Source organism: Vanacampus margaritifer, chromosome 12 (assembly GCF_051991255.1).
Source record: "Vanacampus margaritifer isolate UIUO_Vmar chromosome 12, RoL_Vmar_1.0, whole genome shotgun sequence".
NCBI classification, from domain to species: Eukaryota; Metazoa; Chordata; class Actinopteri; order Syngnathiformes; family Syngnathidae; genus Vanacampus; species Vanacampus margaritifer.
This window is the reverse complement of record NC_135443.1, coordinates 6,823,079-6,846,522: the sequence shown is the minus strand read 5'-3', so window position 1 is coordinate 6,846,522 and position 23,444 is coordinate 6,823,079. Positions and strand designations below refer to the sequence as shown.

The following is a 23,444-nucleotide window of genomic DNA, read 5'->3' as shown; positions in this document are numbered from 1 at the left end:
CTTTTTTTTTTGGGAAAAGGTTGGTGGCATTTATTTACTCAACCACAAGCTGTAATGCTTGTAAGAGGGTAGGCCTTAATATTTCTAAATGAAAATTTATTGCATACTTTTATCAATTTTTTCAATTTTATTGAATAAATTTTTAGTATTTTATCATTTTTAACAAATCCTAATGTATTACGGAGAAAAACTTTTTTCATTCTATTTTTCATCATTTTAATTTCAGTCTTTGTATTTTAGTTATTTTGATGATTAAAAAAAATCACAAATAATCATACAGTGTGTATTAATAAACACTAAAATAATCTGTATACGCGTATAAGTGACTTGATATGGACATACTTTACCAGTGTGTGCTTGTCTACATTTGAATCCTGCAATTAAGTGGAGTGTGCAGATGTGTGAAAGTAATTCGGGGTGTGGAGTGATGTGCGGTTACGGCTCATCTGTTGCCATAGCAACGGCAGCATCCCCGCTGCTTAGGCCAGCTGTCTAAATCCAATATATATATATATATAATGGACACTTCATAATAGGACAAATACAAGAATGTGTCCAAATGTCATGTCGGCGTCTACAACAATTAACTCAGTTTTGATTGAGTGGGAAACTTAAATGTGACGTGTGGTTGGATTGGAATACGAAAACCATTCATTTGGAGACGTCTAAGCTAGCAAGCCACCAATAAACCAAAGAATACGTAAAATAAAACGTTTGTAAAAATCATATAAGAATATAGACAGCATTTTAATGAAAACAGATTAGAATCTATTTTAATAGGTGTGTTTGGTCGCATGAAAAATAAAGACCAAAGGTACAGTACTGTTACTGTATTGCAGGAGGAGGAATCATAATGTAGGAAAATTTCGCTGTCCGTTGCAAGTCGGACATTTTTTCTACGCACACTAAAACTCAACATCCAATCAGAAACCTCCTTATTCATGTACTTCCACGCACGTGACTCACTGTCATGGAAGCCTCCGTGCGCACATCTCCGGCATAAGACGCCTTTTCCTTTCCATCTTAATTTATCCTCTTTCTTTTTTTCTTACAAATTGAGTCATGAGGCGTTTGCTACAGCTTGGACGCTCCTTTTCTCGCTGCCGCGTGCGTCTGTGCCATCGGAGCGTGTACAAAAGTCACGAAAATGTGCATAGTGTGCGAGTGGACCTCGGAGACAAGTGAGTACAAGTTGATTTCAGCCTAGTTTCGATTTCCTCTAAAGTGTTTAGAAGATGGAGCATTACTAAAACACGCAATAAGTCACATTCAGATCATTTCGTTGCGGCTAACAAGAGAGTCCATACACGTCGTTAAAAGTGGTATTTTAGATTGTGTATGTTCGAGATTAAAAACCATCTATTTTCGAAATACAGTTAACGTTCTATATATTTTGTTTATAATAGTCGTAAACGCTCAAAAATGAAGTTGTTCTTTTTTTTTAGATTGAAATTGTAATTTCCGCAATTAAAATTTGAATTTGCAAAATAATTCAGTTGAATATTTTCAAAATAAAATGTTGGAACATTTTCATGATTAAAATTCTATTATATCCATTCATTTATTTACTGAATAATTAATTCTATTATATTCATTCATTTATTTACTATCTGAAAGTCACACTTTTTGTCTCAGAAAAGTACGACTTCATTCTCATATGATTATGACTTTTCTCAAAAATAGAAGAAAAAAAATTACACCACGTCATTCTCATTTATTTGTGATTTGCAGAAAGCTGGAGATTTCCACTGGGAAGCTCGCCAAGTTTGCCGATGGCTCTGCTGTAGTCCAGGTAGACACGCACCACGTCCTCGTATTTGCATAATTATCATTTTTAAAAGTGAAGGAATAATAATACAATATAACCATCTTTTTGAAGCTTGGCGACACGTCTGTGATGGTGACGGCCGTGAGCAAAACCAAGCCGTCTCCCTCTCAGTTCATGCCTCTGGTGGTACGTCATTTTCTGTATGTGTGTGTATGTTCTGCTTTTTGGGTGCGTCCTAGTGCTGTTTGGTTGATCGGTTGACAGGTAGACTACAGGCAGAAAGCAGCGGCCGCCGGCAGGATCCCCACCAACTATTTGAGGCGAGAGCTGGGCATCACCGACCATGAGATTCTCACCAGCAGACTCATCGGTAAAATGATCAAACCAATAAATTATGTGATACCTTGCGTTACAAGTGACCTGGCTTGCAACTTTTTTGGCATACAACCTTTTTGTTCGGATGATTTTATTGTCTTAATTTGCTAGCAAGGCACGCTCAGCAGAGGGAGTGGCGCAATGTCCATTGAATTGATGTTAAAAAAAAATGTGGCAAAAATTTGTTTTTGTTTTTTTTACATTCTTGGTTTTGATAAAGTAGAATACTGTAAAACACTACTTTTTTATTTTTTATTTAAAAAAAAAACACTGCACTCTGTTGGGGTTTTTGGGGCACTTGGAACAAATTAATTTTCATTTTCAATTCATATCAATAGGGAAAGATGTTTTTTGATACATTTTGTGTAAAAAGAAATGTTTATGTATTTAATTAAATTAGTATTGTTGTCTGAATGTCTTTTGTTTTCTTGTGTTCAGACAGGTCCATTCGACCTCTTTTCCCATCCGGTTACTTTTACGACACTCAGGTTGGTTCTACTTATTAGGGGACATAAAATCTGCAAAATTAGAATTTTTTTTTTGCCATTTTTGGGGGTCTCCAGAGTGCCTATCCATTCATCTAGTGTAAAATTAAATAACCAATTTGTTTTTGTATGAGCTGCCTATTTCCTAAAATGTGCCATTTTGAGTTCAACTGAATTGTGATGTCGTATTTTGTGTAATTTGCATAATTACACCTCCACACTGACTTTCTCTGACTTGTAAACTAGGCTGGGGGGAGAGGCTGCCATTTTTTTTTTTAAAGCAGATGTGTAGTGTTGTTGGATGCACATTGGGAGATTTGTGTGTGTCATAAATCGGCTTGGTTGATGATGAAGTGCTGCATCTGCAAGTGAAAACACAATCCTCATGGGGCCAGTTTTTAACTTGCTATTTTGATTCTGGAATCAGCAAATTGCAACCGCCTAGCTCCACCTCCTGTTAGCATGGTAACTGAAGGCACAGATGAGGGGGCGGAGTTATAGTGGCTCATTTGCATGAGAAAGGACCGCCCCGTTAATGGGCTATAAAGAGTGAGGCTTTTAAAAGAAGGTATTAAATGACATATTTGTTGATTCTTTTTGTATTTTGACAATGTTTTAAATTGTTTTTTAAAAATGCCTACTCTCTTTTTAATATTGTACATAATATAATGTGTTTTGTAGATTTTGTGTAACTTGCTGGCCGTGGATGGCGTCAACGATCCGGACGTGTTGGCCATCAATGCAGGTAATAATGAAATATTCCATCGGATGTTCTTTTTGTAATTATCGCTCGAGGTCACTCTTTTGCTCTCTTTTCTTTTTCAGCCTCAGCTGCTCTCGCTCTCTCGGACATCCCTTGGAATGGACCCATAGGTGAGCGAAAGCAGGAGTTACACATTTTGAATGGTTTGGAACTGGAACTATGTAACTGCGTTTGTATGAATTGAATGCACAGGTGCAGTGCGTATGGGATTGGTGGACGGCGAGCTGCTGGTCAACCCCACCAGAGCGGACATGGCATCCAGCACGCTCAACATGATTGTGGCAGGAGCCCCCGGCAGTCAAGTGGGTCAGTTAATGCTCATATTTAATTTAAAAATATATATATATATTTTTTAAAGTCGTCGTGACGTCCCGAACAAGTAGCTAGCCACTGAGATCTTATCGAAACAAGACAGCCTGTCCCACCCGCGTCATATTAACTCTTTGACTGCCAGACGTTTTCAGAAAAGGGATGCCGTGGGTGCCAGCCGATTTAAGCATTTTTGACTGATCTTTCAAGGTCCACAGAAAATTATGTGTTTGGACGATGGAAACACACATACTACCAAATGAAAGATTGGACTCTCATCTTTCATCAGAAAAAAAAGTTTGTTTCTACCTTATTCCGTTTTTCAGTAATCAACAATAGAAAATGGTTAGTTTCACCTCTGTTTTGAAAAAAAAAAAACGTCTTTTAACGTCTTTGGCACTCCTCCATAGGATTTTACTCAACGTTATTTAACGTTTTTGGCAGTCAAAGAGTTAAGATAAGATAAGATCCACTGATTGTCACACCCCCTTAAGTGGGGCGAAATTCGTTCTCTGCATTTGACCCATCCCCTGAGGGAGCGGTGAGCAGCAGCAGCAGCCGCCGCCGCGCTCGGGAATCATATGGTGATCTAACCTCCCAATTCCAACCCTTAATGCCGAGTGTCAAGCAGGATGGCAATGGGTCCACATTTTTACAGTCTTTTGGTATGACCCAGCCGGGAATTGAACCCACGACCTCCCAGTCTCAGGGCGGACACTCTACCACTAGGCCACTGACCTGACTATTCTTTGTGCGTCGTTGGCCAGTGATGATCGAGGCGTCGGCCGAGAACGTTCTGCAGCAGGATTTCGCCCACGCCATCAAGGTGGGCGTCAAGCACGCGCAGCAGATCATCCTGGCCATCCAGCAGCTGGCGCGAGAGCTGAAAATCAGCAAGCGAACGCCGCCCAAGATGTTCTCGGCCCCCGCCGACATGGTGGCGCACGTGCGGAGGTAAGTTCCACGCTCGCCATGAAAACTGATGGCCCGCTCAACAATATTGGAACTTTTCTGCATCATATAATGTTTCATGTGCACGCAGCTGCGCCTCAGAGAAGATCTACGCCGTTTTCACTGATCACACGCATGATAAGGTAAGCGGCAAATTCACTGCGGTGCTCGTTTTCAGTTGTTAGTTTTGCATCGTAACGAAAATGTCCTTTTAGATTTCAAGAGATGAAGCCATCAACAAGATTCGTCTAGAAACTGAGGAGAAAAACAACGGTAGATTTTATTATCTGTCTTGATGCTCGTTGACTGTCACCAGGGTTATTAATGTTTTGGGAATTTTCATTATAGTTAGTTTTTATTAGTTAAGTTAGTTTTAGTATTAGTTTTCGTTTTTAAAAAAAAATTGTGTATTGTGTGCAAAATTTATTAAACGAAAAAAGCAAAAATACGTCTTACCTAGCATTGCGTTTCGGCTGAATTAAATGAAAAAGCAGGCATGGCGCGAGCCATTGGAGTCAAAAGTCAAACATGCAAAATTGTTACCTTGGAGTGACATCATCTGAAGGTGCTTTTCTATTGGCTGCTTTTAGATGACGTCACTTCTGTTCGATACACTTTCAAGCGCCCCTATTCCTGTTAATATCTAAATAAATATACTTAAATCACATTTAACTCATTCACTCCCAGCAATTTCCACTGAAGCAACCCCTTTTGCTCCCGGCTATTTTACTGGATTTTGACTGATTTTGCAAGGCCCACAGAATATTGTGTTCTATTCCTATAAAAACATGGAACTTCCAAAAGAAAGATTAAAGTATCTTCTTCTTTCAATCTGTTTACATTTTACAATAATTAGCATTAGAATATAGCTAAGTTTCATCATTATTCACAAATCTATTTAGAATTGTGAGTAATTGAGGTTTTTTTTTTCAACATGGCCCTGGTTCATCTCCTTTGCTCTGCTGCCACCTGCTGGCCGTTTGATTAATAACTACAATTTCTTCAACCGTTCTTTGCAGTTGATAGGCTGCATCAAGCCTTCTATATGCTCTAGCATAAATAAATAAAAACACGTATAAATACGTCTTTGGGACACTTAAAATGGTTAAAATAGGACGTATTTATACGTTTTTGGATCAAATGAGTTAAAACCCACCCCAAAGCCTCATGTATTAAATTAATTACCAAAGACAAAAACTAAGGATATTTTCACTATAACTTTAGTTAGTTTTGTAAATGTAAAATGTAGTTTGTTAGTTTTTCGTTTCTTAAGAAGCCTTTTTGTTTTAATTTTATTTTGTTAACGAAAATGTTTTTTGATTTTTTGTTATTTCATTAGTTGTAGTTAACTAAAATAACCTTGCCTGTCACCATTTCAAATTTGCCATTCAAATTTTTTCATCCAGAGAGATTTCCCCAAGCCGAACCTTTTGAAGTCATCGAGTCCTTCAACATTGTGAGCAGAGACATCTTTAGGAATTTAGTGCTCAATGAATACAGGAGGTATGCATTTTCAAATGATTTTATACACAGCAAATCCTGTAGAGTGAAATTGGACTCTATTGAGAATGGGGGCCAAATAGACTCAGCTTTAGAGCAAATTTGCAATTGGAAGAGAGTAAAATGAACAATTGAAAAAAATAAAAGTCACTCATGGGTTGAGGAACGAACTCACGACCTTCAGTGGGCTGCGTAGTTTTGACTTTTTATTTATTTATTTATTTTTTACTCTCTTCCTAAGTGTAAATTTCACTCTATTTAGAGTGGTAAACTCAATAAAGTTTCCTCTACAGAATTTACTGTGCACTATTTAATATATGCACGTTGACGACAACAATATCAATTTGTGAGCATGCAGGTGTGACGGCAGGGAGTTAGCGGCTTTGAGAGACATCTCATGCAACGTGGACCTCTTTAAACCTCTTCATGGCTCCGCTTTGTTCCAGAGAGGACAAACGCAGGTACAGTAACGCTTTTAAGATGAATTAGTGTCTCGGGGAGGGGAAAAAAAAAAAAAAGTCCTAAAAATGAGATCTTCTGTAGGTGCTGTGTAGCGTCACGTTTGATTCACTGGAATCCAGTATTAAGGCGGACCTCATCACCACAGCTTTAAGGTGAGATTATAATTAGTCAAACCCTGTGAGAGGTAAAAATCTGCGATATTTTTCTGCTGTGTGGGAACAATGACTTTTATTGAAGCTTATTAGCATGTCAAATTATGACACCACATTTCTGTCCGCAGCGGCGTCAAGGACAAAAACTTCATGCTCCATTACGAGGTAAGTAAACGCCCTGGTTCATTTAAAAAAAACAAATAAATAAAAGTATTTGACTCATTTGCTCCCAAAAACGTATAAAAACATTCTATTTTAAATATTGTCATGGTACGGAAGAGGATTAGGGCCAGTGAAGAGAGAAATAAAAAGTTAATCGGGATTCTCAATTAATTCTCAAAATTCTTACTTTAACTAATTCACTGCCATTAATTAATAAAAAAAAAAGATAAAAAAAAAATTAGGTGCAAGAGGCGATTTTTTTTTTTAATCGTAATTAATCGCTTTAATAGTTAACTCGCGATTAATCACGAATTTTATATCTGTTCTAAATGTACAGTAAAAAATTCTGGATTTTCATACTCTTGTTAACAAAAGTGGAAAAAAATATTAAATAGAAATAGTTAAAATGAATTTTGACGTTTGTAGCCGTCAATGGCAAGTGAATGAATTAAAAAAATGTTTTATTGTAAATTCGTCAGGCGATTAAAGTTTTTAATGGTCATTAATTGCATGACTTGACTAGTTAACTTGCGATTAATCACAAATTTCATTTCTGTTCTAAATGTACAATAAAAAAAATCTAGGTTTTCATACTTTGTTAACAAAAGTGGGGAAAAAATGTTAAATAGAAATAGTTCAAATGAATTTTGACGTTTCTAGCCGTTAATGGCAGTAAATTAATTTAATTTTTTTTTATTGTAAATTCATCAGCCGATTAAAGTTTTTAATGGTCATTAATCGCATGACTTGACGAGTTAACTTGCGATTAATCACAAATTTCATATCTGTTCTAAATGTACAATAAAAAAAAATCTAGGTTTTCATACTTTTGTTAACAAAAGTGGGGAAAAAATGTTAAACTAATAGAATTCGTTCAAATGAATTTTTTACGTTTATAACCGTCAATGGCAGTGAATGAGTTTAATTCTGAGATTAAAGAATCCTGCCAAACTTTTTGGAGATGGACAAAAACGGCTGGATTTTGCTTCATCAGTCATACTCCACAAATGTAATATTAATCAGAAAGTCATGTTTAGACTAGTGAGGTCACACATATTATTGTCAATAACTGTTTAAGGTTGACTTCCCCTTTTTTTAATAAGCTGGTTTTCATTTCAGTTCCCGCCCTATGCCACCAACGAGACGGGCAAAATGGGAGGTCTCAACAGGAGAGAGCTCGGACACGGTGAGTCGGCTAATACGCTAGCTAGCCATCTGGTTTCGATTAGTTCTTGTCCACATTCGGGCTGAGTGGGGAGGTTTAATCAGGACTAATCAGTAATCAATGACGTTTTCAAAAAAAAATGCTGATTGCGGATCTCATTTACGTGTCGATAGGGGCCCTGGCGGAGAAAGCCCTGCGACCTGTCATCCCCAAAGACTTCCCTTTCACCATCAGGGTCACGGCCGAAGTGCTGGAGTCAAATGGTGAGAAAGGATTTACGAGGGGGGGGGCTAGCGAGGGTCTACACTGACTGACTCCTTTTGTTTTAACTCATCAGGGTCTTCATCCATGGCGTCCGCGTGCGGAGGCAGCCTGGCACTCATGGACGCGGGTACGACACGTCAGGCTGAAAGAGAGATTGGGATCCATTTTTGCTCTTCAATGTTCCTTTACATCTTTATTATTTAATCTTCCTTTCTGTTTCTATTGGCTTCCTTCTTTCTTTGCTTCTTTTTCTCTCTGATTCAGTCTTTCGTACTTTTTTCCTTGATGTTTTTCTTCTTACTTACCTTTTCTTTTTTCTTCTTCCTACATCTCAATTTTGTTGTCCTTCCTTTTCTTTCCTCACTTCTTTCTACAGTTTTTATTTCCTTCTTCCTTCTCCACTTTATTTACTTTTTCTTTCCTCCCTTCATTCTTGCCTTCTTTATTTATACTCAACAAAAATATAAACAACAGTTTTGTTTTTTTTATGAGATGGACTCAAAGATCTAAAACTTTTTCCACATACACATGATCACAAATCAGTCTAAATCTGTGATAGTGAACGCTTCTACTTTGCCGATATAATCCATCCCACCTCACAGTTGTGCCATATCGAGATGCTGATTAGACACCATGATTAGTGCACAGGTGTGCCTTAGACTTCACACAATGAAAGGCAGCTCTAAAAGGTGCACTTTTGTTATATTGGGGAGGGGTTGAAAACTAGGGTTGTGTATTTTTATCATATAATTAACTGAACATCTTTGAGCATTCAGAAAAGCCCTAATATATATATATATATATATAAAATCATCAGTTTTTCAATTCCTAGTATTCTAACATTGAAGGTTTGTGTGGTCTCAGGGGTACCCATCTCGTCGGCCGTGGCGGGCGTGGCCGTGGGCCTCATCTCCAAACCCAACCCCGACAAGCCCTCAGAGATCCAAGACCACCGACTGCTCACTGACATTCTGGTAAGGTGCGCTCGTCATCTTCTGCAGAGGAAGAGCTGATTAAGTGACAGTAATTGCATCTTGACCAGATGGGATCTTAACTCATTCGCTGCCATTGACGGCTATAAACGTTAAAAAATTAATTTAAATTTTTTCTATTAGTTTAACATTTTCCCCCCACTTTTGTTAACAAGAGTATGAAAACCTAGACTTTTTTTTTTAATGATCTTTTTTTTTTTTTTTTGAAAACATTGTTAAAAATTAGAGACGTTATTCCCTGCCATTGACGGCTATAAACGTCAAAAAAATTATTTGAATTATTTTTATTAGTTTAACATTTTTTCCCCACTTTTGTTAACAAGAGTATGAAAACCTAGACTTTTTTTTTTTTAATATATATATATATTTTTTTGAAAACATTGTTAAAAATTAGAGACGTTATTCCCTGCCATTGACGGCTATAAACGTCAAAAAATTCATTTGAATTATTTCTGTTAGTTTAACATTTTTCCCCCACTTTTGTTAACAAGAGTATGAAAACCTAGACTTTTTATTTTTTATTTTTATTTTTTTTTTGAAAACATTGTTAAAAATTAGAGACGTTATTCCCTGCCATTGACGGCTATAAACGTCAAAAAATTCATTTGAATTATTTCTATTTGTTTAATGTTTTTTTCCCCACTTTTGTTAACAAGAGTATGAAAACCTAGACTTTTTTTTTTTAAATAATCTTTTTTTTTTTTTAGAAAAGGTTATTAAAAATTAGAAGCGTCAGGCGATTAAATTATAAAAAATTAGGGGCGTCAGGCAATTAAAATTTGTAATTGTAATTAATCGCATGACTTCAATAGTTAAGTTTAACATTTTTTTTCCCACTTTTGTTAACAAGAGTATGAAAACCTAAACATTTTTTTAAAATAATATATATTTTTTTGGAAAACATTATTAAAAATTAGGCGTCGGGCGATTAAATTATCAAACATTAGGGGCGTCAGGCAATTAAAATTTGTAATTGTAATTAATCGCATGACTTCAATAGTTAACTCACGATTAATCACAAATTTTATATCTGTTCTAAATGTACAATAATTTTCTTCTAGGTTTTCAGACTCTTGTTGACAAAAGTGAAAAAAAAAAAAGTTAAACTAATAAAAATAGTTCAAATGAATTTTTGACGTCTATAGCCGTCAGTGGCAGTGAATGAGTTAATAAATGTTTTTTTATATCTGTTCTAAATGTACAATAATTTTCTTCTAGGTTTTCATACTCTTGTTAACAAAAGTGAAAGAAAAAAAAAGTTAAACTAATAAAAATAGTTCAAATGAATTTTTGACGTCTATAGCCGTCAGTGGCAGTGAATGAGTTAATAAATGTTTTTTTATATCTGTTCTAAATGTACAATAATTTTCTTCTAGGTTTTCAGACTCTTGTTGACAAAAGTGAAGAAAAAAAAAGTTAAACTAATAAAAATAGTTCAAATGAATTTTTGACGTCTATAGCCGTCAATGGCAGTGAACGAGTTAATAAATGTTGTTTGCGTACAGGGAATAGAGGATTACCTCGGAGACATGGACTTCAAACTGGCAGGGACAAACAAAGGCATCACTGCGTTGCAGGTAAACAAGTCAAACAGCACCGCATCGTTGAAAATGTTCTCATTTTTCTAAAGAAAACTTTGTGCTTTTCGTTCTTGTTTACCTTGCAGGTGGACGTAAAGATTCCCGGTCTGCCTCTCAAGATTGTGATGGAGGCCATCCAGCAGGCCACAGGTGCCGAAACACAGAATATTGAATATTTCAACATCAATAAATCAATTAATGATTATTTTGGGGGGTTTGATGTGGCCAAAATGACATTTTAGTGGCAAAGCGGGAAATTTTGGGCATCATGAACAAGACTCTGGCAAAACCCAGGACGAGCAAGAAAGAGAACGGGCCAGTCGTCGGTGAGTTTTGTTTGGAAATGTGTTTGTTTGATGAGGAATGATTAATTAATTGTGTTTTTTTTCAGAGAACGTGCGCGTGCCCGCGTCCAGACGGGCTCGCTTCGTGGGTCCGGGAGGATACAACCTTCGCCGGTTACAAGCTCGGACAGGTAACGCCGGTCATCCTTCACCGTCTTGACGGGTTGTGCAGAAAGTTGCGTTTGGTGTCGTTTCAAGGCGTGACCATCAGTCAGGTGGACGAGGAGACCTTTTCCGTGTTCGCTCCCACGCCGGGAGCTCTGAGCGAGGCGCAGGACTTCATCACCGAGCTCTGCCGAGATGATGTGAGTGACTTTAGTATCGATCAATAAACGGATGCTGTTTTATTTAAATGACGTCACAATCCAACAAAATTCCAAAACGGATCATTCACAACAAAGGTTTGTGTTTTGTTTTTGCTTCATTTTGTAGCAAGAGCAGCAGCTGGAGTTTGGCGGCATTTACACAGCGACCATCACTGAAATAAGGTCAGCTGTGACAGTAAATCCAGAGACTCGATGCTTTTTTTAAGTGCTTTTTTTTTTTTTTTTTTTTTTGACAACTTCACCTTTTTGTGCCGCAGGGACATTGGCGTCATGGTGAAGCTCTATCCCAACATGAGCGCCGTCCTGCTACACAACTCCCAGTTGGACCACAAACGGGTGCGGCAGTGAATTTCAGAGACTGATTATAAATATGAGCGTATGCACGTGTGTGAGTGCGAATCAGACCACTATTAAATATTTCTCCTGTTCGTCCCCCAAATTAGATCAAACATCCAAGTGCTTTGGGGTTAGAAGTGGACCAGCAGATTCAGGTTTGTGGTCACCCAGTCTGGATTTTCCCGACATTCGGACACAATTTGCAAATTGGACCTCTTCTCCCACCAGGTGAAGTATTTCGGACGGGACCCGACGGACGGCAGGATGCGCCTCTCGCGCAAAGTGCTCCAGTCGCCCGCCGCCACTGTGGTCAAGACGCTGAGCGAAAAGCAGAGCATCTCCATGGCGACGGCCGCAAACAACGCTGAACCGTGAACGAGCAAAACATGCAAACGTAAAACACAATTGCTGGATGTGACACTTGGACGCACCACTGTGGAAAGTTGTCCATGTGCGCTCTTAAACTTTGGCAAAGATGAAAACGTGATGGACAAAACAACAATATAAAATCACAACTTTTTCTTAATATGACTAGTATAATCATGTTTCTTAATCGCAATATAGTATATGTGAGGTTTGTGTAAATAAAGTTTCAAGGCTCTGTACTGCAAACATGTCATACAGTCAGGGTAGCTAAATAAATGTAAATAAATGAATGGAAATGCCATTAATCTGTTCTAGCCTCCCCAAAATGCTTCTGGAGAAAAATAGCACTCTGATGTGTTTTATATGCATCTTGTATTTAAAAAAAAAAAAAAAAAAAAACGCGTACACACAATACAAAAACAAGTCCGCTTAGCTTAATGCTAATAAGCCTCATTGGCAATTTGGCATGCTAAGGTTAGCGTTGATACTTGCAATTTTAAAAGCAACAGATATTTGAACACAATGGAGCAACTCATGTGGACAGACAATATAACAATACTCATAGACATCCTTTATCCTCTATGAAAAATGTCTTATTGTATCGTCACAGTCGTAGTAGTAGTGGAACTACTCTTCTTTTTCTGCATGACTGCATTATAGTGCCTCATGGTGGCCAAAGTGGGCATATTACGTTTTGTTTTTATAAAGTGCAATAGTATAAAATGCTATATGTCCTAATTAAAAAACAAAAAATTTGTTTGGATGGCATTTCCATTCATTTCAGTGAGGAAAGAGGAAATGAAAGTTTGGAGTGAATGTGTTGGTGTGAAAGTTTTTACTCTTATTCTATTCATCTTATTTTGGAATTGTAAATAATAATAAAAAAATTAAAAAGTATCTTGTGTTGGTGTACTTCATTCTTTCCGGTAGCCTCTTGTGTGATTGACGTCGAGTGAGGGGGGGGGGGGGGACACAAGATCGGATTACAAGATGGCGCCCCGTAGACGTTAGCTAGGAGGCCGCCGGAGTTGTGTTGTGTTTTTTCCCCCCATCCACCTCCTCCCCACCCTTCAAACGAGGTGGGGGCTCAGCTTTCGAGTTGTTCGCCGTGGCTGTGAGCATGCTGACGAAGTAGAAGACGCCGCCGTTACTTTTCTTCCCCTCGCTTGGCTCGCCCGTCCCGTGTAACATGCGGACGCCAACAAAGTTGTCAGGCTAGGGAGGAAAACACCGAGGCGCTTCGCTTCGCTTGTTAGCATCCAGCTAGCCTAGCCTGCTAGCTTCCCCCCCCGGTTCACAATGTCGGACACTCGACGGCGGGTGAAAGTTTATACGCTCAACGAAGACCGCCAGTGGGACGACCGGGGCACCGGGCACGTTTCGTCGACGTTTGTGGAACGACTCAAGGGAATATCTTTACTAGTTCGAGCGGAATCCGACGGTGAGTCCCCCCCACACCACCACCACCGTCTGGTGGTGGTAGCATAGCCACGTTAGCATTCGACGTGATCTCAGTCGCGTGTGGGGTCCTCGCGTCACCTTTTTATTTATTTATTTATTTATGTATTATTATCATCAAAATCACACTTCGCTTTTATTTTTTTTAGCACACTATTGCACACTCTTACTGATATACAATCTTATTTATAATGAAACATGCTAGTGGTAACACGTCCACTCGCCTTTTGTCCCATGCTAAGTCTCACATTATGTCCTCTTTCCAGACATAAAAGAGGCTCAACCACCATAAAAGTCCAAAAACTGTGTTTTCTATCTCAAGTCACATTATAACGTTGCGTTGTGTATTTTATTTTAAGGGTCGCTACTGTTGGAGTCGAAGATTAGCCCCAGCACTGCATATCAGAAACAACAGGTAAGTGTGGTTTAAGTCTGGATCGGTCACAAAGGCAATTAAAAACACATTTGCTGTGTTTTATCTTTACGTTTATTTATTATGAACTGCATTTGGCTCTGCTCAACTATGTATTTCAAGCCAATGTTGGCAAGCAATGAATTAAAGTAAACCCTCGCTATACTACTGCTTATATGAATCATTTAATATACCCTAAATATTGACGTCAAATTACCCCTTAAACAAACGACTTACAGTTGATGTTGGAGACAAAAATGCAGCAGAAAAACGACTCCACGGTGGATTTAAAGTTGTCTACGCACCAGTGATCAAATGACAGGTTTTTGTTATATATAGTTTGTAAGCTTTATTTTTGAAACAATATTCACATTCAAACGCGTGTTAAATGTGACTCATTAAATGTCTGCCACCATTTAAGGTGCTTTTGATTTACGCCAATTAAAGTTCAGATGTTCTAGTAGGATTTTTCTGTATGCTAACAGAAGCCTGATGGGTTTATGCTAACACTGACCGCTTGTTATGGGTAATGTCACTATTGTGCCAAATTTTCTCCACTTGTTGATGGCTGTTTAATGCTTTGGACGTTCTCTTCTCTATTTTTTGTACACGTGAACATTTCACATTGCTATGATCAACTGTCTTAATACTTTATTTGAGCCATATGCAGTTTTAACATTTTAGAAATGCCCTTTTTTTTGTGGTAACCTTATCGAACGTCTTTCCCCGTGCAGGACACACTGATCGTCTGGTCCGAGGCGGATAATTATGACCTGGCTTTGAGTTTTCAGGAGAAAGCGGGCTGCGATGAGATCTGGGAAAAGATTTGCCAGGTGAGGCGGAGTCGGGCGGGAATATTGTTCGGGATTAAAGGAGTTTGGGGATTAAGGGGAATTGCTGCTTTTTGTAACTGGGCGCCTTCAGCTTTAGCCTTTGTCATTCAAATCCACATTAAACACAAACATATAGTGTACACATATTAAATTGGAATATTTGAGAGAAAAAATTCAATTATTTTTTCCAAATCATGACTCGTGATTTTTGGCCAAAATGGAAGACCCGAGGCCACCCATAATTGCACTGTTGCCTGTGACGAAAAAACAAGTTGAGACTTTTGAATCCTCATGCAGGTGCAAGGGAAGGACCCCGCCCTGGACATCACCCAGGACCCCATCGACGAGTCCGAGGAGGAGCGCTTCGAGGAGATCCCCGAGACGAGCCACCTGGTGGAGCTCCCGCCCTGCGAGCTCGGCCACCTGGAGGAGATCGCCGACCTCGTGACCTCGGTGCTGTCGTCGCCCATCCGGCGGGAAAAGCTGGCGCTGGCCCTGATGGGCGAGGGCTACCTGAAGAAGCTGCTGGGCCTGTTCCGCGTGTGCGAGGACCTGGACAACCGGGAGGGCCTGCACCACCTGTACGAGGTCGTGCGCGGCGTCCTCTTCCTCAACAAGGCCGCCCTCTTCGAGGTGATGTTCTCCGACGACTGCATCATGGACGTGGTGGGCTGCCTGGAGTACGACCCGGCGCTGGTGCAGCCCAAGCGCCACCGCGAGTTCCTGACCAAGACGGCCAAGTTCAAGGAGGTGATCCCCATCACGGACTCGGAGCTGAGGCAGAAGATCCACCAGACGTACCGCGTGCAGTACATCCAGGACATCATCCTGCCCACGCCGTCCGTCTTCGAGGAGAACTTCCTGTCCACGCTCAACTCCTTCATCTTCTTCAACAAGATGGAGATTGTCAGCATGTTGCAGGTGGGACGACGTTATTTCAGAAAGTGTGATGCGGTCGCCTTCTGTTGATGAAAGAAAAACTCACAGCGGTCACTAGGGAACGTCGCCATTATATCGGGATATTTTTGGGGAGTTGGTGATGTGAAAAAAGGTCACAATATAAAAAAGATCTCATATTTAAAAAAACAAAACAAATGCAATATTGTGCTTTTTTACATAACAGCAATGCATTTATTTATTTAATTAAAACGCACTAAAAACTGGCCACCAGAGGGTGCTGGAACAGCACAAATGGAAATCAAGCGGGCTTCTTTTTTTTTTTTTTTTTTTTTTTAACAAATGTGCCGCTTTTAATATTGCGACATGACGACGATGATATTGTGGCAGCTTTAATATCGCGATATGACATCGATAACCGATATTTGAAGACAATGTTCATTTTCACTAAGAAATTTGGAAAAAATACAAAAAACAGCTCTTAAATTTGGAATTTTTAAGCATAGGCTTATTGAACAACTTTTAGGGTTTGTAAAATATTGTATTTTAAAAAAAAATAAATAAATCTTAGTCAATTGACACCTTTTTGTTTGAAAAATCAGTAGCACGTCTTCAAAAGGTAAATAAAAACTTGATTAAATAGCTTCCTGTTGTTTGTTTTGTTTTTACAGTAAATAAGGTTTTCCAAAATTTCAAAATATCTCAAGTATTAAATGTTTATTTTTATTTCAAACAAAAACAGAAGGCACGGCGAGGTTATTCGTACGGGACGTTTTGTGCACAAGGCAACTCGATGTGCTTTACACAAAGAAAAACAACAAACAATAGTTCACAATTTAGAGCAAAAAGAGAAACAAAAGTAGGTTGCAAAATGTACTAAAAGAGAATCGATTGACAATATTAAAACATTAGACAGCAAACTTTAGAAACGTTTAGCGGAAGGAAGTTAAAAAAAAATAATCAAAAGGGGAAAAAACATGATTTTAAACTGTTTAAAAGACTTGAATCAAAGGCATGTGAACGTTTTCAACCTGGATTTCAAATCATTTACACGCTGGGCTGACTTCACTTCTGTTGGCAGCATAACAGCTAAATGCCGCTTCACCACGTTTACTTTGAACTCTGGGTTCCACTCGTTGGCTCAAAGCATCTTTGAAAATGGCGATCATTAGTTCCGTCAAGTCAACACTTTTTTTTTTTTCAATGGATCTATTATCGGCCGTATGATTCTTCAAAATGGCCGATATTCGTCAAAATGCTGATTATCGGCGCCATCGGTCTTTTCCCTAAAGATGAATCATTCTGAATCGGACATTGCTTTTGAGTTGCGGTTCAATCGAATTATTTTAAAAATTCAAACTGAGAAACCAAGCGATGAAATGACTCATTTTTGATTGCTCTACCTGTCAGCAGGTTTTGCATTTTAGGGATCATTTAATGCCCTCGAGTGAAAATACCTTCAATTTTAATTTTTCATTGTTATTTTTTGCACTTGTGAACATTTGTATTGTTTATTCCCAACATACGAGGTTGTCACTTCCTCTGCTGTCCAACTGCCGTCTGCCGTGTTTATTGTCAAATGGAACACATTGAAAAGCGTTTGCTTTTGTCTGCCGCAGGAGGACGAGAAGTTCCTCACCGAGGTTTTTGCGCAGCTCACGGACGAAGGCACGGAGGACAGCAAGAGACGAGAACTTGTGAGTCCAACAATCGTCTTTTCACTCATTCCATTTTGTCATGTCCACCGCGGTGCGATTTACATTCCAAATTTAAATGTTTGCTTCTTTTTTTTGTGTAACTTGGCTACAGTGGTAACCTGACTAACAAGCAGTAGTTTAGCAGATAGTAAACAATTATTTAAAAAATAATAATAATAATAATAATAATAACAAGAGATGAAGTTGTTTCTTTCCACTCCGGGTTAAAGTTTACTGTAAAACAAATTAGTGCCTTTAACTGAACTTAGTGGTGACTTCTTTGTGTGTTTGTGTGATGCTGGCTAGGGTTATGCCCAAAAAAATCGATTCTCATAAGAATCACGATTCTCATTTAGTACGATTCAGAATCGATTTTAAATGTCCCCCAAATCGATTTTATTTAAATTATTTTATACTGTCTGGCCTTTGTTTGCGTGTGCCTTTATTTGGAGCGCTGTTCATGTTGTACCCGTTTTGGCCACTGGGGGGCAGTGTGGTTCCACGTGGTACATTGGAGAGTAGAAGGAAAAAGTCACGATCAAGTTATTCCAATAAAAGTTTTTTTTTTTTTTCTAGGCGTGGAGCCGTTCTTTTGAGTGATAAGTGCTGCTAGCGCTAATTAGCATTAGCGAGTCCGACTGGAGTAGATCATTACAATTCCTTGCACATCTATAGATTGAAGCAAAAACAATTGTCAATCAAATCATTTTGAATCAAAAAACGCTCTTAACTCTTTGACTGCCAGACGTTTTCAGAAAAGGGATGCCGTGGGTGCCAACCGATTTAAGCATTTTTGACTGATCTTTCAAGGTCCACAGAAAATTATGTGTTTGGACTATGGAAACACACATACTACCAAATGAAAGATTGGACTCTCATCTTTCATCAGAAAAAAAAGTTTGTTTCTACCTTATTCCGTTTTTCAGTAATCAACAATAGAAAATGGTTAGTTTCACCTCTGTTTTGAAACAAACGTCTTTTAACGTCTTTGGCACTCCTCCATAGGATTTTACTAAACGTTATTTAACGTTTTTGGCAGTCAAAGAGTTAATCGAAAATCGATTCTGAATCGAATCACAGACCCGAAAATTGGAATCGAATGGTGAGACGTTCAAACATTCCCACCCCTAACGCGGGCAACCGAACGTAGTCCATTTTATGGCTCTCCTACGATGTCGTGTGTTCAAAATGCGCGAAACCGAAAAAACAAAAGTGCGACACCAATGAAAACGAGGCCTTTGAACGCCAACCAACGCGCCGATTCTCTTTTGTCCTCAGGTGAACTTCGTGAAGGAGTTCTGCGTTTTCTCGCAGACGTTGCAGACCCAAAACAGGGACGCCTTCTTCAAGACGCTGGCCAATCTCGGCATCTTGCCCGCGCTGGAAATCGTCATGGTAAGAAGGTCCGACGATGATCGGAGGAGAGCGTGGGAACCGATGCTGATATTTTTCCGTGTTCCCTCCTCAGGGGATGGACGACCTGCAGGTGAGGGCGGCAGCTACGGACATCTTCTCTTACCTGGTGGAATTCAGCCCCTCCATGGTGCGAGAGTTTGTCATGCAGGAACTGCAGCAAACCGACGACGTACGCGCCCCGCCCACAAACGGTCGCCAATGGCGGCCCAAATTATTATTATTTTTTTAAAATCAGCATTTGAAGAAAAGGTTTGATGTTGGCAGGACGTGCTGCTCATCAACGTGGTGATCAAGCAGATGATCTGCGACTCGGACCCCGAGTTGGGCGGCGCCGTCCAGCTGATGGGGCTGCTCAGGACGCTCATCGACCCCGAGAACATGCTGGCGTCCACCAATGTGAGCGAGGGACCGCCAATGACAATTCCCACTTTGAAAGAAATCCATTGAAATTCTGCCGAAAGCTCATTCGTCATCTTTTCCCGGCAGAAAACGGAGAAGACGGAGTTCCTGAGTTTCTTCTACAAGTACTGCATGCAGGTTTTAACAGCGCCCCTGCTGGCCAACACGGCGCATGACAAGAATGGAAAAGGTGAGTGTGGTACGGTCACGATGGAAAAAAACGGGGTGACAAAATGGAGGTTCTGACTACCGCGTTCTCTCCTAAAGATTTCCAAGAGGGATCCGCCAAGATCAACCCCGTCTGTCCGGGTGAGAACGGTTTCGGAACTCGCTGAAATGACGCGGGAGCATTTTTGTGATGTTTGTGTTTCTGCGTAGATAACTTTCAGACGGCGCAACTGCTGGCGCTGATCCTGGAGCTGCTCACCTTCTGCGTGGAGCACCACACGTACCACATCAAGACCTACATCATGAACAAAGACCTGCTGAGGAGAGTTCTGGTGCTCATGAACTCCAAGCACACCTTCCTTGCTCTTTGTAAGCGCACGCACACACACACACACACATGTATATGGGCTGCTCCATTTTGGAAAAAATAATAATCACGATTATTTTTTGGTACAAAACAAGAACATGTTTAAATAAAAAATTAAATGATTTGAAACACTAATTATGTAAGTTCCTTTTGGACCAAACAAGATTGATTAAATGAGTCATTTTAAAATAAAATAAAAAGTGCAAATATACGTATTTGACCAACTCAAAATTACTATTAATAATCTTTTATTTTTGTTTACAATTATGCCGACTTTACAATTGTGGAGTGTAATAATTGAAATTGAAATTGTCTTGTCATTATTGAATATTTTGAGGATCGATTAATCTATCGATTATTCAATCGACTAATTGGATTTATTTTAATTTTGCCTTAAAGTCTATTACAAAAGCACTTTTCCCTCTGATTAGTGTTTATTAACCAGTGATTGATATGTATTTCGTACCTCATATTCATATAGTGATTTATTTTGGGGGGCGGGGGGTCGTATGTTACCGGTTCAATCATTGTTTTCCAAAGTAAAAACAGATGTTTGCAAATATCTGATTATTTTCTGTATTTACTCAAAATTATTGTTGCTATGCAGAAATCAGGATTTGGACCATTTTAAATTCAACTAGACTAAGTGGAATTTTTGGACAAATTGTGTGAGAAAGCTGAATGCTTAACTGTAAATTGAAAGATCAATTATGTCAAAACGACAAAGTGCAGTATTAATTGTCGTTGAAAGCATTATCACAAAAATGGCTCCAAACGATTTACTCCATCATTAAAATAGTTTATTTAATTTGTTAATGGATTGATTTTGAGCGCTCTAATTCCTACCAAGTGCTTTTTTTTGCGTGTCCCGAAAAGGCGCGCTGCGTTTCATGCGGCGCATCATCGGCCTGAAGGACGAGTACTACAACCGCTACATCATCAAAGGGAACCTGTTTGAGCCCGTCATCAACGCGCTGCTGGACAACGGCACGCGCTACAACCTCCTCAACTCGGCCATCATCGAGCTCTTCGAGTTCATCAAAGTGGTGCGTCCTGGTTGGGGGCGGGGCATAAAAATAAAAATAAATAAAAAATAGTGTGTGACTTGTTGGAGACGTTGTCGTGTCTTGTGCTTGCAGGAGGACATCAAGTCCCTCATCGCGCACATCGTGGACAACTTCTACAAAGCACTTGAACCCATCGAGTACGTGCAGACCTTCAAGGGCCTGATGGGACGATACGAGCAGGAGAAGGACAGGCAGAGTCAGAAACTCACCAGGTTGGCGCACAAATCGTTTTTGCAGCAAAACGGCGGAATTTGGGATGTTTAAGGGGCGTTTTTAATGATATCCTGTGGCAAATCTACACTCGTAATTGACTGACACCCACGTCACTCACCAGTCACCAATGCCTTTTAAAGCCATGCGCACAATGTGAGGATGGTGACTTTGGCAGTGAATGAATTTTAGTTTAGAATTTTAGCAGATTACTCGATAGGATTATTGCTAGTATAGTCAATAAAATATATATATTTTTTAAATGTTTTAATTTTTGCAGATACAGGCGAGAGGCTCGCTCGTTGGACGAGGACGAAGAGCTGTGGTTCAATGAGGATGAAGACGACGACGACGCCGAGGCGTTGGACAAGAGCCGCATGGAAGACGATTACTCGGACGACTACGGCAAGTACATGGAGGCCAAAAAAGGTAATCCATTCTGCTTCTGGCTTTTTAGGAGTTTTAACCCGTTCACTCGCAGCCATTTTCACTGAAGCCACCCCCTTCGCTCCCGGCTGTTTTGCTGGGTTTTGACCGATTTCGCAAGGCCCACAGAATATTGTGTGAACGTGAAAAACATGAAACTTACCAAAAGAAAGATTAAAGTCTCTTCTTTCATCAGATAAAAAAAAGATTTATCTGTTTTCATCTTGCAGCAAAAAATTATTTTTTATTTATTTATTAATCTTGACTTTTTTTTTTCAACATGGCCCTGGTTGATCTCTTATACTCTGTGGCCACCTGCTGGCCGTTTTTGTAATTACTACCATTTTTTCAACTGCATCAAAGCCTTCTGTATGCCCTAGCACAAAAAAAAGAAAAGAAAGTATAAATATGTCTTTGGGTCACTTAAAACATTTAAAATCAAACTTATTTATACATTTTTGGGAGCAAAGGAGTTAACAGTTAGCACTCGGTAATTCAGCGTTAGCTAACGCCGCCCTTGCCTTTGCAGGCGCGGCTAACGGCGCTAACAACGGCAAAGCGGCGCCGCTACCGGCGCTGCCGACGCTGCCGCCCACCTCGCCACCCGCCACGCCCAACAACAGCTCCACGTCTTCGGTCAAGACGGTCGCACTTCCCGCCTCCCCCGTCGTCAAGGTAATAACACATACTTGAAAATGATGGTTCGAGATTGTGTAATTCCAGAGTTAAGTCTTGCAGGATGAACATGATTCTGCTCATGTCTGGGTTTTTTTATTGTTTTTTTTTTTTTTAGCAGGAATTAGTCATAGTTCAATTAGTGATCCGGCATCTTGCGTTTGTTTGCAGCCCCCTCTGGTGGGTTTGGTGGACTACCCCGACGACGAGGATGAAGAGGAGGAAGACGAAGATGAGGAAGAGGATCAATCCCCCCGGAAGCGTCCGCGTCTCAGCTCTTAGCGTCCCCGGAAGTCCGGCACGGTCGTCTCAGAATTTGACGGAGCAGCTCCTTTCATCTCCGGACCCTCAGTAACCTCGAACTCCCCCCTCGTCCTCGTCATCAACGTGCCAAGGTCCTTCCCGGGCCTCGGCTTTGTTGTTATAGCAACAGAAGGCCGAAGGGAAGCGCCTCACCGGTTCACAAAATGGAGGCCGCCGGCGAATGAACTGTGCCACAGGCCAGTCAGGCTAGCAGGACTAGCCCCCCCACCCCAACCTTCTCATGACACCCCCCATCATCTTGTAGTTGTTAGGACGCTTGACTGGCCGTTCGCGGAGAGGACGAAACACAAGCACAGGAACGGGACACACATGACCAGGAATCCCAGATGAATTTCAAGAAGTACTTGTACAGATGTTTTTTCCCACCCGACCTTCTGTTTTATCATCACCCCACTAACACCGACCCTCATTTTAAAAAGGGGACAATGACAGCCACCCATGTGTTTTTTTTGTTTTGTTTTTTTTTAGGTGGCATTGCTGTTCTCCCTTTTGGTCCAGTTTATTTGATTCAATGTAAATTTGCAAATGCTGGTTTAAAAAAAAAAAAGAAAAAAGAAGAAAGAAAATCACATTAAAACTGCAGTAAAGCTGTTTTTTTGCAGCCAACTTTTGGGAATGTGTTTTGAGTTGTGTAAGTTTAGGAAGCTAACACTGCTAAATCTGCATTTTATTGTTCAAGAGGAATTAATTTAAAAGCAACTGTTGATTCCTTTGATCACTTTGTAGCTCTCAATGAATTTCAATCTCATTTGATACACATTTTTATACAAATATCACCACTGAATGGACTCTTAT

The 23,444-nt window shown here is 39.8% G+C and overlaps 2 protein-coding genes across 2 annotated transcripts; both read left to right on the top strand.

Annotated features, from left to right (window-relative positions):
* The first annotated feature begins 963 nt into the window (after positions 1 to 963).
* On the top strand, positions 964 to 13,197 carry pnpt1 (polyribonucleotide nucleotidyltransferase 1). The gene is made up of 28 exons (XM_077582894.1): positions 964 to 1,181; positions 1,732 to 1,792; positions 1,880 to 1,954; positions 2,033 to 2,138; positions 2,582 to 2,631; positions 3,310 to 3,373; positions 3,454 to 3,501; positions 3,584 to 3,697; positions 4,468 to 4,654; positions 4,743 to 4,794; positions 4,867 to 4,924; positions 6,058 to 6,154; positions 6,510 to 6,612; positions 6,695 to 6,765; positions 6,894 to 6,930; positions 8,047 to 8,113; positions 8,266 to 8,355; positions 8,430 to 8,483; positions 9,221 to 9,330; positions 10,854 to 10,925; positions 11,015 to 11,078; positions 11,171 to 11,254; positions 11,320 to 11,403; positions 11,471 to 11,577; positions 11,705 to 11,760; positions 11,856 to 11,934; positions 12,042 to 12,089; positions 12,163 to 13,197. The coding sequence occupies exons 1-28, from the start codon at positions 1,063 to 1,065 to the stop codon at positions 12,307 to 12,309; spliced, it is 2,304 nt and encodes a 767-aa protein (XP_077439020.1). The 5' UTR covers positions 964 to 1,062; the 3' UTR covers positions 12,310 to 13,197.
* Positions 13,198 to 13,267: 70 nt separating this feature from the next.
* On the top strand, positions 13,268 to 23,425 carry ppp4r3b (protein phosphatase 4, regulatory subunit 3B). Its single transcript, XM_077582366.1, has 16 exons — positions 13,268 to 13,741; positions 14,118 to 14,173; positions 14,905 to 15,003; positions 15,301 to 15,924; positions 17,520 to 17,597; positions 18,876 to 18,992; positions 19,066 to 19,182; positions 19,278 to 19,409; positions 19,500 to 19,602; positions 19,680 to 19,721; positions 19,791 to 19,949; positions 20,824 to 20,993; positions 21,087 to 21,226; positions 21,505 to 21,653; positions 22,180 to 22,325; positions 22,497 to 23,425. Exons 1-16 carry the CDS (start codon positions 13,600 to 13,602, stop codon positions 22,605 to 22,607), a joined length of 2,385 nt encoding a protein of 794 aa, XP_077438492.1. The 5' UTR covers positions 13,268 to 13,599; the 3' UTR covers positions 22,608 to 23,425.
* Positions 23,426 to 23,444: the final 19 nt, after the last annotated feature.

What these genes read in the sequence shown, in the direction of transcription:
- ppp4r3b (XM_077582366.1), top strand. Translation starts at nt 13,600, where the DNA reads ATGTCGGACACTCGACGGCGGGTGAAAGTTTATACGCTCAACGAAGAC. An exon ending in AGTTCGAGCGGAATCCGACG is followed by an intron (nt 13,742 to 14,117) that starts GTGAGTCCCCCC and finishes TTTTATTTTAAG; the next exon opens with GGTCGCTACTGTTGGAGTCG. An exon ending in GCACACCTTCCTTGCTCTTT is followed by an intron (nt 19,950 to 20,823) that starts GTAAGCGCACGC and finishes TGTCCCGAAAAG; the next exon opens with GCGCGCTGCGTTTCATGCGG.
- pnpt1 (XM_077582894.1), top strand. Translation starts at nt 1,063, where the DNA reads ATGAGGCGTTTGCTACAGCTTGGACGCTCCTTTTCTCGCTGCCGCGTG. An exon ending in GGCCATCCAGCAGGCCACAG is followed by an intron (nt 11,079 to 11,170) that starts GTGCCGAAACAC and finishes ATGACATTTTAG; the next exon opens with TGGCAAAGCGGGAAATTTTG. An exon ending in CCCAGTTGGACCACAAACGG is followed by an intron (nt 11,935 to 12,041) that starts GTGCGGCAGTGA and finishes CCCCCAAATTAG; the next exon opens with ATCAAACATCCAAGTGCTTT.